The sequence below is a fragment of the Lactuca serriola genome, chromosome 1, assembly GCF_051521515.1.
Source record: "Lactuca serriola cultivar US96UC23 chromosome 1, Lser_US96UC23_V15, whole genome shotgun sequence".
In the NCBI taxonomy this organism is placed as follows: Eukaryota; Viridiplantae; Streptophyta; class Magnoliopsida; order Asterales; family Asteraceae; genus Lactuca; species Lactuca serriola.
The window spans coordinates 29,894,152-29,911,623 of record NC_136408.1 but is presented as its reverse complement, the minus strand read 5'-3'; the positions used below and the strand labels follow the sequence as shown (position 1 = coordinate 29,911,623).

At 37.5% G+C, this 17,472-nt stretch overlaps 1 protein-coding gene and 1 non-coding gene across 2 annotated transcripts; both read right to left on the bottom strand.

Moving 5' to 3' along the window:
• Positions 1 to 6,192: 6,192 nt before the first annotated feature.
• Positions 6,193 to 8,171, bottom strand: LOC145067869 (metal transporter Nramp2-like). Its single transcript, XM_079014908.1, has 3 exons — positions 7,349 to 8,171; positions 7,079 to 7,215; positions 6,193 to 6,851 (listed from the first exon to the last, which is right to left on the bottom strand). Exons 1-3 carry the CDS (start codon positions 7,939 to 7,941, stop codon positions 6,193 to 6,195), a joined length of 1,389 nt encoding a protein of 462 aa, XP_078871034.1. The 5' UTR covers positions 7,942 to 8,171.
• A 5,870-nt stretch (positions 8,172 to 14,041) lies between these two features.
• Positions 14,042 to 14,148, bottom strand: LOC145080796 (small nucleolar RNA R71). The gene has a single exon (XR_013695380.1). It is a non-coding gene; the product is annotated as a small nucleolar RNA R71 (small nucleolar RNA).
• Between the last annotated feature and the right edge of the window lie 3,324 nt (positions 14,149 to 17,472).

Here is a 17,472-nt window from a genome sequence, read left to right as displayed (position 1 = left end):
GCTATTTATGTATGTTGATTGAACTTCTTCCACCATATACCCGATAAATCCTTTCAGCCTATTTGCGAGGATCTTGGAAACAATTTTATAAATGCATCCAGTTAGGCTAATGGGCCTATTATCAGTTAGAGATATTGGATTTTAACTTTAGGGACCAGGGTGATGAATGATGAATTACAGCTAGGGGAAATTTTACCAAATGCCTCAAAATGCTTGATGTATCTCACTATATCGTCTTTCATTAACCCCCTTTTATATTTTATGAGTTTGAATGTAATACCATCTGGTCCTGGTGCTATATCAAATCCACATCCCCAACACTACGTCAAATACGTTTGTGTTGTGGGAAGCAGAACTTATCAGCGATGTTATGAGAACAACACTAGCTTATGTACAAGAAAATGAAGCCGAAAGTTAGCATACAAAAATTAGAAATCCTCCATTATGGAGAAATTGTGAAGACGGGAAAAACCAACTTGTGCATGACTATTTTGACGATGATGCAGTATATGTTGTGAAATTCAGACGTCGGTATCAGATGAGTAAAGAATTATTTCTATGCATTATTGAAGATGTGGGAATCGATTTCCATATTTTAAACAAAAGATTTATGTAAGAGGCCGGAAAAGATTCTCAACAATTCAAAAATATACAGCTGCAATTTGTTAACTAGCATTTGACATGGGACCAGACTTATGGGATGAGTATGTGAGGATACCAGAGCGAATGACCCGTGAATGTTTATACAAGTTTGCTAAAACCATGATTATTCTCTATCATGATCGGTATTTACGCAAGTCGGCAATTAGCGTCGTCCACCAATTGTATGTGGCACCTGAAAATATACATGGGTTCCACAGAATGCTTGGTAGCAATGATTATATGCATTGGGGGTGGTCCATGTGCCCTAATTCATGATGTGGTCAATTTATGAGAAGTGATCAGAAACAATTGATAATAATTTTAGAAGCGGTGACGTCTCATGATATTTGGATATGGCATGCATTTTCGATCCAAATGTCGAAGGAGTAGGTATTGGTACACCGACATACATTCAAATAGAGGGGAAGTATATGACTGACTTGGATACCACAACCTTCATGCTGATTTGGTGGAACATATATTCAATGCTTAAGTGAATCTCGTTGTCGACGATTTTAAAGACGTTTTTTTCGACGATATAGACGACGAATTAGTCATGATGTGCGGCTGACGTGGTAGGCTAAAAGTGTGGTGAGTTGTTGTACCATACAAGGGGAGGCTATGTATAAGTAATGTGGGTCAAAGGAACCACACAATTTTTTTAATTTATCTAAGATTTTTATAGAAAATTTTTAATGACCTATATATATATATATATATATATATATATATATATATATATTAACATAGAAAATTTTCTATAGAAAAATTAACGAACCATGTGGTTTTATATTCTAGACTTGTCACTGGTATCACACCTACCGGACCGGTCTCATAAGCATTGTTTTCCTTATAATTTTGGAAATCTTCTTCGAATTGAGTTTGGAAGAGTCAACAAATGTTTTAATAAATGAGCATGCATAAATTGTATGGGTTAATAAATGAACCCATGTGTCTCGGCTAAAGTCACCAACTATCGTAATAGAAAACTTATATCCATGTTTCGAAGATTCCCAAACATCCACATGTTTCAAATCAAAATGTTCTTTGGAAAATGAAAGACGTTTTGAAAAATGGCAGTTGATGTTGTTTAGCTTGAAAATACACAACATACATATCAATAGAAGTATTATGATAATATGAAGGAATGAGAGAAAGTGTTTGAAGTTTATTCGATGGTATATGTCAAAAGCTTCTATGCGATAACAATGTACCATAATTAGAACTTGATACAAATGAATTAACATTTGTACGTGATTTGAATGCAGAAAAAACTAAAAGACAAGTTTAATTTATTGGAACGATGATAAAAAAAACATACAAAACATTGAATCTTATACCAAGGATGCCAAGTACAAGTTTATACTTGAATGAAGGGTCATAAATCATATACCTAGGTAAACAACATTGGGAAGGGGTCAATAGGCTTCTTTATTTGAAAGGTACTTCTGAAGTCGCTCTATGTTTCAGCAAAAATAAAGTGGTTTTGGAAGGATTCGTTAATGCTGATTTAGGGGAGTGCGTGGATTTGGTAAAAAGCACTACTGGGTATGTTTTCATTATCAGATGTACAACAGTGAGTTAGATGTCCAGGCTTCGGAAAAGTATTGTCCTCTCAACTATGGGGGAAGAATATATCGTCATTACAGAAGCAAGCAAAGAGTTGATATGGTTGAACTGGGAGTAAAACAAGAAGAATGTTTTCTCCACTATACAATCAAAGTGAAGTACATCTTGTGAAAAATCCGGTGTTTCACAACTGAACGAAACACATAAGACATGATTTCATTTCATACAAGAACAGATAACTAATGGTACACTAAATTTGAAGAAAAATACCAATATGAAGAATCCAACGGATATGTTTAATAAGATGGTACCAACTGATAAGTTAAAGTTGTGCATGGCTTCAACTAGGCTTCCAAAAACATGAAGAGGAGGCAGGGACTAGAGTGAGAGAGAGAGAGAGAGTGTGAGACAGGGAGAGAGAGAGAGAGAGAGACGATTGCTATAGAGGATACAAACTTGGTTGCCAGCAAAATGATGATCAAGCCTCCAAGTGGGAGATTTTTCGATATGGAGACTTATCATCAGATCTGGAATTTTTAAAGACTGAAATTTTTTTGGGCAGGCCAATTTATTCTAGGGCTTTTTTTGTGTTTTTAAGTCGGGCTTTTCCTTTTAGATGTTTAGGTCAAATCTTATCATTTATATTCTTATGAAAGGCCATATCTGTAACATTGTAGCAGAAAAAGTGTGTGTGAAATAAAATCTCTCTCTCTCTCTCTCTCTCTCTGGTTCGGTAGTGGATGTAGTCTATCGCAAGATAGTGTGAACCACTTAAATCTTTGTGTTTTATGTGCTTTGGTTTGATTTTCGTTTATGTTTTTTCATGTATTATTCATATCTGTTTTCTTAGTATTTTTATTCTCAACCTAATAGGGATGCATGGGACAATGTAAAGATCGTCCTAAATTTTAATTATTTTGGTGAAATATGAAGAAAATTTATCAAATCCATGAGAAACATAGTATATGTAAAGTCCCAAAAGATTTCTAAGTAAAAAATTTCTTTTTAAGAACCAACAGAACATCATTCATTCATTTCAAAACCCATCAAATGTGATAATGTATAAAATAATTATCAGAGTACAAATCAGGTCATAAAATGTAGAATGTTGGTGGATGCGGTGCCATCATATTGAGCCCTTCCCTTTTGAATTGGAAGTATCTGAAACCATAAACATAAAACTGTAAGCATAAAGCTTAGTGAGTTTCCCCAAATACCCCATACCATACATACATTACACTTAAAACATAATTGGGTCTATTTCACCCCCTTTCGACCTCTTTCAACCAGTATTTGGTCTATTTCAACCCCTTTAGTCTCTTTCAACCAGTACTGGGTCTATTTCACCCCCCTTCGATCTCTTTCAATCGGTATCGTGTCTATTTCACCCCTATAACTAACCATACAATCATATTAGCAAGATTCACAAAGACAACAAGCATATACATGTATAACAATAAGTGTCACAAAGACAACTATCACCCTACAAACATAATCTAGTAGACCGACATTTATTGCCTTCGACCCATGAGTACAGTGAAAGAACTCACTTATCTAACGATGATCAACTACAACTGTTACTACTGCTGCGAACACAGATGCTACCAACTACCTATATGGCCATATAAAGTACACCCTTAGCTTTTCTTCCAAGACTAAGGGTGTAACCAAATGCCGATGCAAGTCAAAAGTCAAAGTCAATGGTCAAAGTTGACTCGCCACATCGTGGTCCACGGGTCTAAACCCAATGTGGACCTAAGTTAGAGAAGTCAACACGCCATAATCCTCCATGCTGTGACCTTCCGTGGCCACAACGTGGGCCCAAGATGACAAAATAGCCGATCTGACCCCAGTCGACATGGCGTGGTGACTTGATGCCACATTGTGGTATTTGGGTTCTAGACATCTTAATGGATTAAGCTGTTTTCTTCAGCCCCCGAGCTTCCAAGCCAAGACTTAGTCCAAAACATGGTCTAGAAGGATAAAGTTTCTTTACCCATTAGGACCATCCAAAAGGTCCAAAACTCAAAATCTAGGTTCCACAAGGCATGAACTTAACCATTAAGCACTTACTCCTTTAAGTACAAAGTCCATCTTTTCTAGAAGTGTTTCTAACACTAAAACCAACATAAAAGTTGGTGCTTTATAGACATGCATGTCCAATGCATGTATTGAACCCATATTAGGTTAAAAAGAGAATTTATGACCTAAATCCCATGCATGACTTCAAAATACAACCAAACTACATATCCAAGCCACAAACTACACCAAATGTCCCAGAGATTCATGAAGTTGCAAAGTTTATGAGATCTCACCATTTAATCTAACTAGAACAAGAAGATTATGGGACAAAACTCAATATCTAGCAACCTATCATAATAAAAATCGAGTATAGGACATTTACAAAGGTCCAGAAAAGTTCCAAGGTGAAGAATGGAGACTTGCTTGCTGGATCTTAGCTCACTACTTCCTCCATCTTCCTTTAATAGCTTCCAAGAACAACAATAAGAGCTTCAACAATAGACGAAAGAGATTAGGGTTTCTTCAAGGCTTGAGGAGGATGAGGATGAGCTAACTCTAGCTTCCTCGTTCCTTTAAATAGGGGGGAGGGGGACCTAAAAAATTAGGGTTTACCATCAGGTGGCTGCCACGTCGTGGACACATGCTGCCATGCTGTGGCGGATAAAATAAAACACGCGTTATAATCTAAACTCACCATGTTGTGGCAACCTTAATTATGCCAAAAATTAAATATAAATTACCTCAAAAATTCAGGTGTTACAATATAATTGTTGATGTGTTTGATATATCAAAGAACCATAATTTTGGACATAAGTGATGATTTAGTTCAGTCTAGATCTCATGTGCTGTTTCAAGAAAAAAGAACATTGTCTGCTATATTCTTAGTAAGCGAATTCATAATCCAATCTATGACCATGAAATTAGAACAATATCTACAAAATCAAGTTTGTTTCCAACAAAAATAAGTATGATCATCGAACGTTTATAGGAAATGAATCCAACGCCATTGAATACATTAGAAACAAGAACAAAGCTCATATTATTAGAAGAACATGTGCAACAAGGGCTTGAAACATTGATAATGGCGGATTCATTAGCATACGAAGAATAACAAATGAAATAGGTGCTTGAAATTAACATTAAGAATGTTTGATTCATTAGAATTTGATTCTAACATGATTATGATAATGAATTCAAGTGGAAGAAATGATCAATTTCTAATTTAATACCATGTTACAAACGATTTTGGGAGAATTTCTATTTCATTTAATTTATCTACAATGATGAAGTTACTATTAGACAAACGAAATGTATAAACGACTAAACCTAAGCTAGAAATAATAAACTAACTTTTTTAACAGAAGTAAGAGAGTAAATTACTAAAATTCCCTTATTGTGTCTTAATTAGAAAAACCGAAGCTAACAATATAATAGCATTCTATTTCCTATTTGAGAAAATTTGTAAATATATACAATCCATAGTCAATATTTAAAAAAAAATACAACTATAGAGTGAGCGAACTTGAAACTTCCTTAATATGTACACAAAACTCTACATAATAAATACTTACAACATCCCTCTACAAATCTCCACCATTATCGCGTTGGGTCAAGCTACATGTACATGATCTGCATGCAAAATACAAACCCAACTATTAGTGACAATGATACTAACAACAATGACTATAACAATGACACTGATAGTAACAACCAAGTAGTTATTACCATGTGAAATCAAATACCAAATGAACGAACCGTAAGCAACATTCAAAACACAGACCACAAAACCAATCATGAATCCATCAACTTGAGACACGAAAAACTCTATCAAAACACATCCATTGATAGCAATCACAATCCAAGCTACAAACCATACCACCCTCTACAAACACAAATTAACCAATAACCAAAAGATCACAGCATTAAACTTTCTTAAAAATAATAATAATAATAATAAATTCATACCTCCATGGATGGTTTAATCCTAAATGGTCCCATGATCCGCTCACATGACACCAATCGAACAAGTGGGATAACAGCAAAAGGAATCTGCATCCCTTGAAGCACATTAACCCATTGATTAAGAACATCTAACGAATCTTCTGATCTATTAAAGTAAATTGCTACAATAATCGTTGGCACAATCGCACAACTCCTTGTGATCAAAGTTCTTAACCATTTTCTCATGTCAAGATCAAGAAACCCACCCATGATGAACTGCCCGGCATAGGTGCCCGTTAACGTGCTACTCTGCCCGGCTGCTAAAAGCCCGATTCCCCAAATGTAAAAGATTGGGAAAACGTCTTTTCCGTATTTTTCTTCAAGATAATACCCTGCGTTCAATAGGCCTATAGTGTTGGCCTCTTTTGTGTTGTAAAAAGCCTTGGCAAAAATGGTGGTGACAAACATGTTGATCATGAAGGTCACGAAAATGGCAAGTGATGATTCTATTGTGTAGTAATACAAAGCTTCTTGGACTTGACCCTTTTTTTTGGGGTCAATTTTTCTTGATTGTACGACTGCAGAATATAAGAAGACATTATGAGGTGTTATTATGCCACCGAGTAATCCCACAGCTTTCCGAATCGTTTTTGACCCAACTCTCGGAATTAAAAGACCTGCAGATTGTAATTGGTTTTCAGTCAAACAATTTATCGAACACTTTGGGCTGAAAACAAACCGATGGAGTTCGCTCAATTAGAAAAGGTGGATTTTGATATAAAGAAACGATGATTTTTATTGTGATTTAGATTGTATGCAAACAATTTTCTTTTGATTGTTGATATTATATTAGCTGGGTCGATTTGTTTGCAGCCATCTTTGTGACGAAAGTAGGCGATGGAACCTATGAGTAGTTCTTTTCCGCTAGGACTGGTGTCAGCAAACATCCATGCAAATGAGAGTGCCATTATTGTAATAAAAGAAGCAAAAAGAGCTTCCAGTTTCCTCACTCCGTAGCTCTCAAGGAACAAGAAAATGAAACTGATCATGATGGAGCAACAGAAACGCGGTTAAAACTTAATAGAACTACCAAAAGAATCTTTGAAAGACTGAAGAGCAATAAAGGATAGATTATATTGAGTATCTCATAGCTTAAAGAAATAAAAAATCTTACCAATCAGAAGCTGTTATCAAGACACCAGCCCAAAGTGGAACAGCCCCATTGCTTAATAGCTTAATGGCAATGGCACTCCCAATCACCTCCTGAATGTCAGCTGTAATCAACGCTATCTCGGCCATAAACCATAGAACCAGAATCGCCCAATAAGGGTACTCATCCCTGCAAATCTCCGCCATGTGCCGCCCCGTCACCACCCCAAGCCTGGCGGACAACAGCTGGATCAAAAGCCCCATCACGGCGGACCACAAAAGCAACCACAACAAAGAGTACCCGGAGACAGCACCAGTTTGCAGATCCCCCTCTAGGTTTCCCGGATCAAGAAACGCTGTGCTCATTAAAAACCCGGGACCGGTGAATTTCCATAGCTTCTTCCAGGAGAACGGTGGTAGTGGTGGCAATGCCGCGTGATTTGTCACCGGGGATGTTTCAATGTGCAAGAGGTGGCTGCCGTGTCGATATGAAAGTTGATCTGGTTCGTCATCGGATGATAAGAGACGGTCGATTTCTCGATCAACGTTAATGTTATCTGCGTCGTAAGTGTAAATATCGTCGTCGTCATCTTGTTTCAAAGGTGGTGGATTCCCCATCGAAGAAAGCTTCCAGATTATCCTTTCTCGTCGAATCTAACGAATTCGCATTGGCTTTTACAAATCCCCACTTTCATGGAACCAAATGTGGGCCCACCTCCAAAGCTTGATGATGGTAATTACCGTTGGAGTCGAAAATTCCATATAGAAGGCAAACTATAGTACTATACTATGAGATTAGTATTAATTTTTTAAATATTAATTGCTACATTTTTATTTTAAATATTTGTTATAACTACAATCACAACTGATAAAAAAAAAAAAAAAAAAAAAAAAACTCAATCAAAAGAAGGGAAACGTTTGATTGTTTTAATTAGAAGCGTAAAATAATTCTCATATTAAACCCTCTAAATTTAATATATTTCTTCGGAATCTTTTCTAACAATTAGATTGGATTTTGGTCGGCCATTCTTTCTTGACCTCAAAAAAAGTCAAAGGCTAGGGATGAAAGTCAAGTTCCATTCACCCAGGTGTTTGAATACTTCTTTTTTATTCATTCATTTCTGTTTCTTTTTTATGGTTTAGAATTAGGGTTTCTTCCAAACCTACGTCTCTTGTCACCTTACAAAACATGCATGCTTACATATATATACACCATCCACATATTCAAAATTTCTCTCCATTCCCATGATCATCAGCAATCGAACATCATCCAACAATTTCAATGGCTACAAGGCTCCACTTTTTCACCCTTGTTGTTGTACTTCTCATCACGTTAATCTTCATCGGAGTAACTCCTCAAACCAATGCTGCGAGGGTTTCTAAATATATGATCAAAGATTTTGAAAAAGAAAATCGTAACATTTCCAACACTGTGCCCGATGGATCAATAAAGAGAACGCGTCCGGAGCCACGATCGCTGGAAGAAAAGGATATGAAGAACCCTAGGCCTGGCTCACGTCCACAGAGACCGCTACATAGGGGAATTAAAAACTCTGTCCGAAGTAGTCCAAAAACCGAAGGTGGTCCTGAGGACATGAGAGCTAACCCTAACCCAAGGGTAATGGGACATGGTACTTACAGGGTCTGGAGGTCCCAGCCAAGTGGAATGGGGGAGGAAGAAAATATGGAAGGAAGGGAAGTCATTATTCCGAAATCACAACGTCGTCATCCCTAGATGTAATTAATGAAGGAGGAGATGAGGGATTATTCATTCATAAACGATCGATAATTAGCAGTATGCAATTAATCATCAGTTACCTTGTTTTGTAGTCACAATTTAATGAGTTAACTATAGCTTATAAATTGAATTGAATTCGAATCTTATAGTTTTGTCTAGGGGTGAACGCGGTGCGGTTATTAGCCAAAACCTCACCACTAACCGCAAATGCGGTTAATCCAATTTCAAAACCGCATGGTGCGGTTATTTTTGCGGTGCGGTTTTGTTTTTTCTGTGTTGCGGTTATTAACCGCATGAATTTGGTGTAGTTATTTTGTGTGGTCTTTAACCACAGTTTATAGCTTAAATAGTTTTAAGAGTTCAAACATATTACTTGTAATAAAAAAAACCATAAGATATAAGACAATTAACTATTTAACTTAAACCACAAACAACTAATATCTTAAAAATGTCAAATCAATAGTAATTAACAATAAATATCTTAAAATTGTCTAATTTCATCCTTTTTTCAAAGTGAAACATAAGAAAAAACCAACATTTTTGTCTTCTAGTAATGTATACGTCTTCAATTCATGAAACTTGTCTTATTTTTAATATTTAACAAACTAATAATTGATAAAAAAAATTGTATATAATATATGCTGTGTGGTGCGGTTTTTTTTTTTTTTTTTTTTTTTTTTTTTTTTTTTTTGTGGTTTTTGGAAACTAATAACCGCACTGCACCGCAAATTTGCGGTTTTTGAAAAACAGAAAACCTCACCATCGGTTTTTATTGCAGTTGCGGTTTTTCGGTTGCGGTTTATGCGGTTTTTGCGGTTAATTTTAGTTGCGGTGCGGTTTTTGCTCACCCCTAGTGTTGTCCACAACGATGCATATATATAGTGCGATTGAGATATTATGTTGCTGAAAAGATGATCAAATAAACTTAAACGATTGAGGTTACCCAGCACCAGGAGAACTTCTCTTCCAAAAGATAATCTGATCCATCTTAAATAAACAAAAGTTGCCAACATATTTTGAGGAAATCGTATAGGCCATCATCTGCCTGTCCGCGGTCCACACAATCTTCCATTTATACTAAAGGAAATAATATTTTCCATTATATTTAGTAGATAACTGTTTCATAATGTTTATCTTTTCTTATTTTTAGCCTAACAAACTCTACCGGTAATTGAAATCTATTTATATCCCTCTTCCTTCGTTGAATGAAAGTAACGTGACAGATGTTGTTTTCTTCTTGTTTTTTGTTTTCTTGATGGTATCAAATTAAGCACGCTATTGCATCCTATTAAACAATGTCGGACAATCTGGGATGAAATCGTATCTGCCTCACCAAGATGAGGGCAATCTGGGATGAAGTCGTATCTGCTTCACCAACACTAACTTGTATCCGTGGCAAGTGCACTTGCAACATTGGAAAAAGATTAACATAATCTAAAGACAAAGAACGCGAGCTTCTGTTGGGACTCGAAGACACCTTTGGAACTATAAAAATGCCGATCCTTAGCACCAAACCTATGACATCACTTGAGCCGTTTATCACCTGGTCTCAGAAGATGAACAACAGTGAAACATATATGTTGCAAGAAAAGTCAATGTAGATACTACATCATATCAGATACGTGCTCAGAGCATCGTTGATAAGAGCCAGTTTGAAAAAAAAGTACACTAGTAAAGAGGGAATGAAGTGCAAGCATTGCGGGATAAATGGACACACTATTGATGGATGCTTTAAGAAGATTGGATATTCGGATTGGTGAGATACATGTCGCAAAAGTGTTGTTGATCAGAAAAGGCCAAATCATCCCAAACCAAAGATAGCAAACACTGAGGTGGAATCCAACCCCATACAAGGTATTCGCCTGGAACAGTACAAGAAGCTAATGAAGTAGTTGAATGATGTGCAGAAACTTGAAATCAACATGGTAGGTAATTTGGATTTTCGGTTGCCTTGGGTAATCGATTCAGGGGCAACAAAACATGTTGCACGTCTGAAGTCGAATTTCACTAACCTAACACACCCAAAGGATGGAATTCCAGTTAGCATTCCTAATGGTGATAAAGTTCTTATTTAAGGAATCGGAGAAGTTCAATTACCCATGTAACGCCCCAAAATTCAACCCAAAATTTTCAATTAAAAATTTAAGTGTTTATTCAAATCACTACTACAAAATCTTAAATAGGACTATTTAATCTTAATACATTTATCAGAGTATCAGCAAAAGTTATCACGTACACAAGTCTCCCATAGAGCTGTGCCCCTCATTTATTATAAGAAAACCTGAAAGCATTTCAACCACAAATTGTAAGCACAAAGCTTAGTGGGTTTCCCAAAATACCACACATAGCACATCACAAATAAACAGCTATGGGTTATCAGCAACCTTGGAGATTATTCGAAGTCTCAGTGGGCAACAACACGCCTCGTGGGTTATTAGCAACCCTGGAGACTACCCAAAGTCTCAGTGGGCATACAGCATGCCCTGTGGGCTATCAGCAACCATGGAGAGTACTTAAGGTCTCAACATACACAGTATCACATATAATAATAACAAAAAATAAGACCCAACTGGTCAGCACGTACATACACAGACAGTCATGCAAGAGTCACAAAGACAGCAAGTGATATGAGCATATTTAGTTCATATTAAGTATAGATTTTTTTATCATTTATTAGCTAAATTATTGCATATCATGGACAAAAGGTACTTAAAAGTGTTTGAATTATGTTTTCAGTCCAAAAGTGAAGCTCGGAAGCAAAAGGACGCAGGAGAAGCAGTTGGGAGCTCGGGAATTGAACAAAGAAGAAAACCACCAAAAAACAGCACCTACTCGGCGAGTAGGGTCGTCTACTCGGCGAGTCTGAGCGAATATTCGAGAAGATAAAGACTCGGAGTCCTAGAGACCTATCGTATACGGGGATTGAGAGATGGACTCGGCGAGTCGGCACCTGACTCGACGAGTCGTTTCGCATATATAAAGATAACTTCTCAGAACGATGGGGAGCATTTTCTGGAACCCTTCTGGAGAGGTTAGCTGCGATTGAAGAGTCAGAAGAACCTTGGAGAACGAAGATACAACCTAGAATCCAATTCCGAAGGAGATTTGAGGCAAATTTTCATCATTCTACTTAATCTTTTGTTTTCCATTATGGCTAGATAATTAGAATCTATTTGTTTACTGTTATTTACCTCAAACATGAGCTAAAACTCTTAAACTTCTGTTTGGGGATACAAAATTGAGACTATGGTTTGATTATTGGTAGGATTAACTCAATATTGGTGATTTTTGTTATTTTTAGCTTGCTAAAGAACCTTGTGTCTGAATGATAATTAATTTTCTGTTAATAGGAAGGTAATTAAATAGTATGAACATCTTTTGATTATCAACCTCATATGTTTATGTGACCACTTTATCATATGTCTAGGATTAATGAACATGAAACTAGGATTAATAAGAAAATTAAGTAAATTCATGTGTGAGCTTGTGTGATGACCATCAACAAGAAATTAACTAAAGGACTAAATTAGTTAATTATTGCAAGTCTAAATTAACCCGAATAATTAATCTAGTGAATTCAATTAAATTAGACAACTGATCACTGTTTGAGTTAGTTATTTCACTAAGGGTTAGTGTAGTGAACACGAAGCTAATCATTAGAGTCGGTAGCCAATAAAAGAATTAATCCATTGCACCATTACCATGAAATCAACCATAGGATCAATTGAGTTGAACTAAACAGAAGTTCCTTCCCATTATTGAATCTAGTTAATTCTTTGTTTTTCTAGTTTTTAGATTAAGTGATAGTTAGTAAGTTTCTAGTCTTGTAAAACTAGAGAAAATCCTTACTTATTAATTAAATTAGATAGAATTAGTTTTTAGTTTTAGTTTACCGTTTCGTATATTCGATACCCTACTTATTTAACTATACCATAATTGATAGGTTCACTACCTTTGTGTGTTTATTTTATAATTAAAAGTAGATTCAAAACTAAGTGAGCTTGCACACATCAAGTTTTTGGCGCCGTTGTTGGGGAACGGTTCTAAAGTTAACATTAAATTCTATTTTTATCGATCCTTTGTGTAAGATTTATCTTACACAGAGTTAATTCTTAGGTAATTTAGTAATTAGTATAAGTTTTAATAGAAATCCGTTTTCAAAAGTAATTAGAAAGTTTTTATGTTTTTGCCTTCAACTCGCCGAGTGCACTCGTGCCGACTCGGCAAGTTCATCGCTGATTCACAGTTTTAATTTTTATTTATTTTTTTGTTCTTTTTACGCGTTTTTGTTTTGTTTACAGTTGTTTCATGACCTGAGGATCTGATACACCTGTGGTCCCTCCTCTTGAAGATCCGGAATCCGCACTAAGGAGGAGCAATGGCAAAACCGTTGGAGAATCCGCTTCTTCAAAGAACTCGCCACTCAAGAACCTCAAGTCCGTTTTCAGCAAGAAGAGGAGTTGCAAATCAGGAGCATCCAGTGCCTCTTTGACAATCGAAGACCCAATTAAAGAAGACACCGAGTACAAGATCGAGGAAGAAGAAGAACCCACATACGAGCACGAATCCAATTTTGAAGACGATTTAGCTATCACTATGGCTAATATCGATGAAGTCCCCATGGGGGAATGGAAGAAGAGGATGCGCGATGACACTGGCCCGGGAATTGTGCAGCCCGCAATTCCCGCAACCGCTACTTTCGAGCTAAAGTGCTATATTCTCGCTCAACTCAAGGAGATTCCTTTTTATGGGAAAGACCACGAAGACGCCTACAAGCACTTGGATGAAGTAAATGATGTGGTTGACTACTTCAATGTACCAAATGTGCCACGCGAGACCCAGCTACTTCGCATGCTTCCAGTCACATTCAAGGGTGCTGCAAAGGATTGGCTCAAGTCACTTCCTCCCGGATCGGTCACCACATGGACCAAGATGAAAGAAGAGTTCAAAGACCATTTTTGCCCGCCTTCCAAAATAGCTAAGTTGAAGAAAGCCATCGCCAAATTCGAGCAACAACCCGGGGAATCTCTTTGTGAAGCTTGGGAAAGGCACAAAGGTCTTCTTAGAAATTGCCCACACCATGACCTTAATAGCCGACAAGAGGTCTCCATTTTCTATGATGGAGTAAATGTCACCACAAGGCAATTGCTCGATTCACAAGGCCCGCTCACTAAGAAGCCACCTCCGGTAATCAAAGAGTTAATTGAAGAATTCTCTAAGCATTCTAGAGAATACCACAATCCAAGAAATGAAGTAAGTCGGGGGGTAGTGAACTCGGCAAATGATAGCATGGCGGCGGTGATAGCTAAGCTCGATAGTCTAGATAGAAGGATGACAAAAATGGATCAAACAATCCATGCTATTCGAGTTGGATGTGAGAATTGTAGAGGGCCCCATCTCACAAAGGATTGTGACTTAGATGAAAATGGAAATAAGAAGGCTCAAGTGTTCTACTCAAGCGGCGATCAATACGATGAGAATTGGCAGAGACCGAAGAAGGATTGGCTCCCGTATGAAGAATACAAGAAGGCGAAGGAGGAGAAATACAAGCAGAAGGAGAGGGGATTTTATCAAAAGGAAGAACCGGTAATGGAAAAGAAAGCCGATTTAGAAGAATTGTTCACTAGATTCATAGTCGCGTCCGAAAAAAGGCACAATGATCATACAAGCAGAAGGAGAGGGGATTTTATCAAAAGGAAGAACCTGTAATGGAAAAGAAAGCCGATTTAGAAGAATTGTTCACTAGATTCATAGCCGCGTCCAAAAAAAGGCACAATGATCATGATGCTGCTATACAAGAGACTAGAAATATGCTAAGGAATCAGCAGGCATCTATTCTCAACATTGAGAAACAGCTGGGACAACTTGCACATCAAGTGAACGAAAGAAGACCGGGTCAACATCCAAGTAACACCGAAAATAATCCGAGAATGGAGAATGTGAGTGTTGTGACTTCCAGCTATGAAGAAATTTTCACACCTGCACAGAGGATCTCCAAGGTGAATACAGAAAAGGTAGAAGAGTCGGCTCCGGCTAAACCCGACCAGACTCACCAAGTCACTCTAATGGAATCGACGAGTCCATGTGCAGATGACAAAACTGTTAGGCCCTACAGTCCCTCTTTGCCATTCCCAATCAGAGCCATGCCTAGTGAAAAAGTTAGAGCATATAAAGCTTTCATGGAGCATGTTCGAGCCCTTCAAGTCAATATTCCATTTGTGGAAACAATGCTTTAAACACCCAAGTACTTTAACTTGCTAAAGGGTCTCTTTGCTGCTAGGAAGGATTTAGCTGAAGTCGCGGAGATAGTATTGAGTGAGCTACCAGAAAAGAAGGGCGATCCGGGGAGCATCATAATTTCTTGCCAATTTGGGAATGTACTTGCCACTAAAGCGTTGACCGATTCGGGTGCAAGTATCAATTTGATGCCTTTATCTTTCTTCAAGAAGCTGAATTTACCGGAGCCAAGGCCTGTAAATATGAAGATCCATTTGGCGGACAAGACGACAATTCATCCAAGAGGCATGTGTGAAGATCTTCTTATTAAGGTCAACAAATTTATCTTTCCCGTGGACTTTGTGGTACTTGATATGGAAGAAGACCCCAAAATTCCAATCATTTTGGGCAGGTCATTTTTGAATACCGCATGTGCATTAATTGATGTATGTGAGTCCACACTAACATTGAGGGTAGGAGACGAGTCAGCGGTATTTAAAGCTTTACCAGAGATCAAGCAAAAAGAGGAAAGAAAAGAAGAGATCTCATTCATTGACTTGGATGATGAGATACTACAAAGCGAACTTGCACTTTTGCAAGAACAAGATCCAAGCAAGCTTTTGCTACCCTCTAGAGGTAATGAAGATTTTGACAAAGACTTGGATGAGATAGAAAAGCTATTGAAAGGAGCAGACTCGGAAAACACAGTGGAAATTGTGAAATATGATCCGACTCGCCGAGTCGATTTCCCAGACTCGACGAGTACAGTCGAAATGACCAACAACTTGGACGATTTTGATCTGCTTGTTACCAGCCCCCTGCATGTGTTGGACATGAAGATTTTCCCTCATTCTTTAGAAGAACAAGAAGAAAAAGGAGAAGTGGATGGTGAATTCCAACACGTTCATGTAGCATGCCTTGACACGATTATGCAAGAAGAAGAAGATATTCCACTTGAAGATGAGGCAAGCTTTAGAGAAGAAGAAAAGGCAAGGGATAGGAGAGATGATGCTGATCAACCATTCCTCACCAAACCTAGAGCACGAGTTTTCACCAAATATGAAGTAATTAAGTTTAAGGAAAAGGAAGTAAAGGTGCAAAAGAATGGGGTGAAGAAGAAAAAGATGAAGAAAAGAGAATTTAATGCAGCTGAGGATGATGCTATAAGGAAGAAGAAAGAAGACTTGAGATGAGCTTACAAGAAGAAAATTCATGCTTACAAGACGAAGTACAAACCGCAGAAGATTAGGCGTGCATTCCCGATGCAGGAAGATGAAGAAACATAGATGGGAAGGAGTCCAGCTAATGACTCCTTAAAAAGAAGCACTTGGCGGGAGGCAACCCGTTCTTTTTAGAGTTTGCTTTCTTTCATCTTTTTCGTTTTAGTTTGGTTTTAGTTTTAGGATTTTATCTTCCAAATCATCAGAAATGATTGCTTGAGAGTGCGTATGCACTAAGTGTAGGGTGGAATAAATTTTTAATGGCAAAATGATTTTATTTTCTGAATTGTTTGTAAGAGACTCGCCGAGTCTGACCATGACTCGACGAGCCGATTCAGATTCCAAATGAGTTTAAAATCGCGACCAGACTCGGCGAGTCTGACCCTGACTCGACGAGTCGGTTTTATTTACAGAAAAAAATTAATTTAAAATTATTTTGACAACCGGTAACTAGGGTTTTTAACCCTAATGAAATCAGTTCCCCCCCTTCACTCGCCGTGCGCCTCCATTTGTGCCTCTCTCAAGCATTCATCAACCTCTTCACTCTTTCTTCAAGATTTTTGGTTTCCATCAAAAAAGGTACTTAATTTCTTCCTTAATTCTGTTAAAGGCATGATTTTTAGATGATCTAGGGTGTCAATTTCATAGTATACCCGATTTTTAGTTATAGTGAATTTTTAGGGTTTTGATTTTACATCAATTATGTTGTTTTGGATGATTATTATTTCCCTAATACATCTTAGACATGACCCTGGACAAAACCCTTTAAGGAATTTTGAGATTTCATGGTCGAATTTTGACCGACCCGTTGACTGACTTGCGTAGTTCATGCGACTCGCCGAGTCGTTCATGGACTCGCCGAGTCCAGTCGGGGACCCAGGTGTAATCTATTTTGATGATTTTCTATGTTTTCTGGGTTTTGTGTTCTTTGTTTTGCAGGGACAATGTTTCACAGAGGACAAAGCTCAAGTGGAC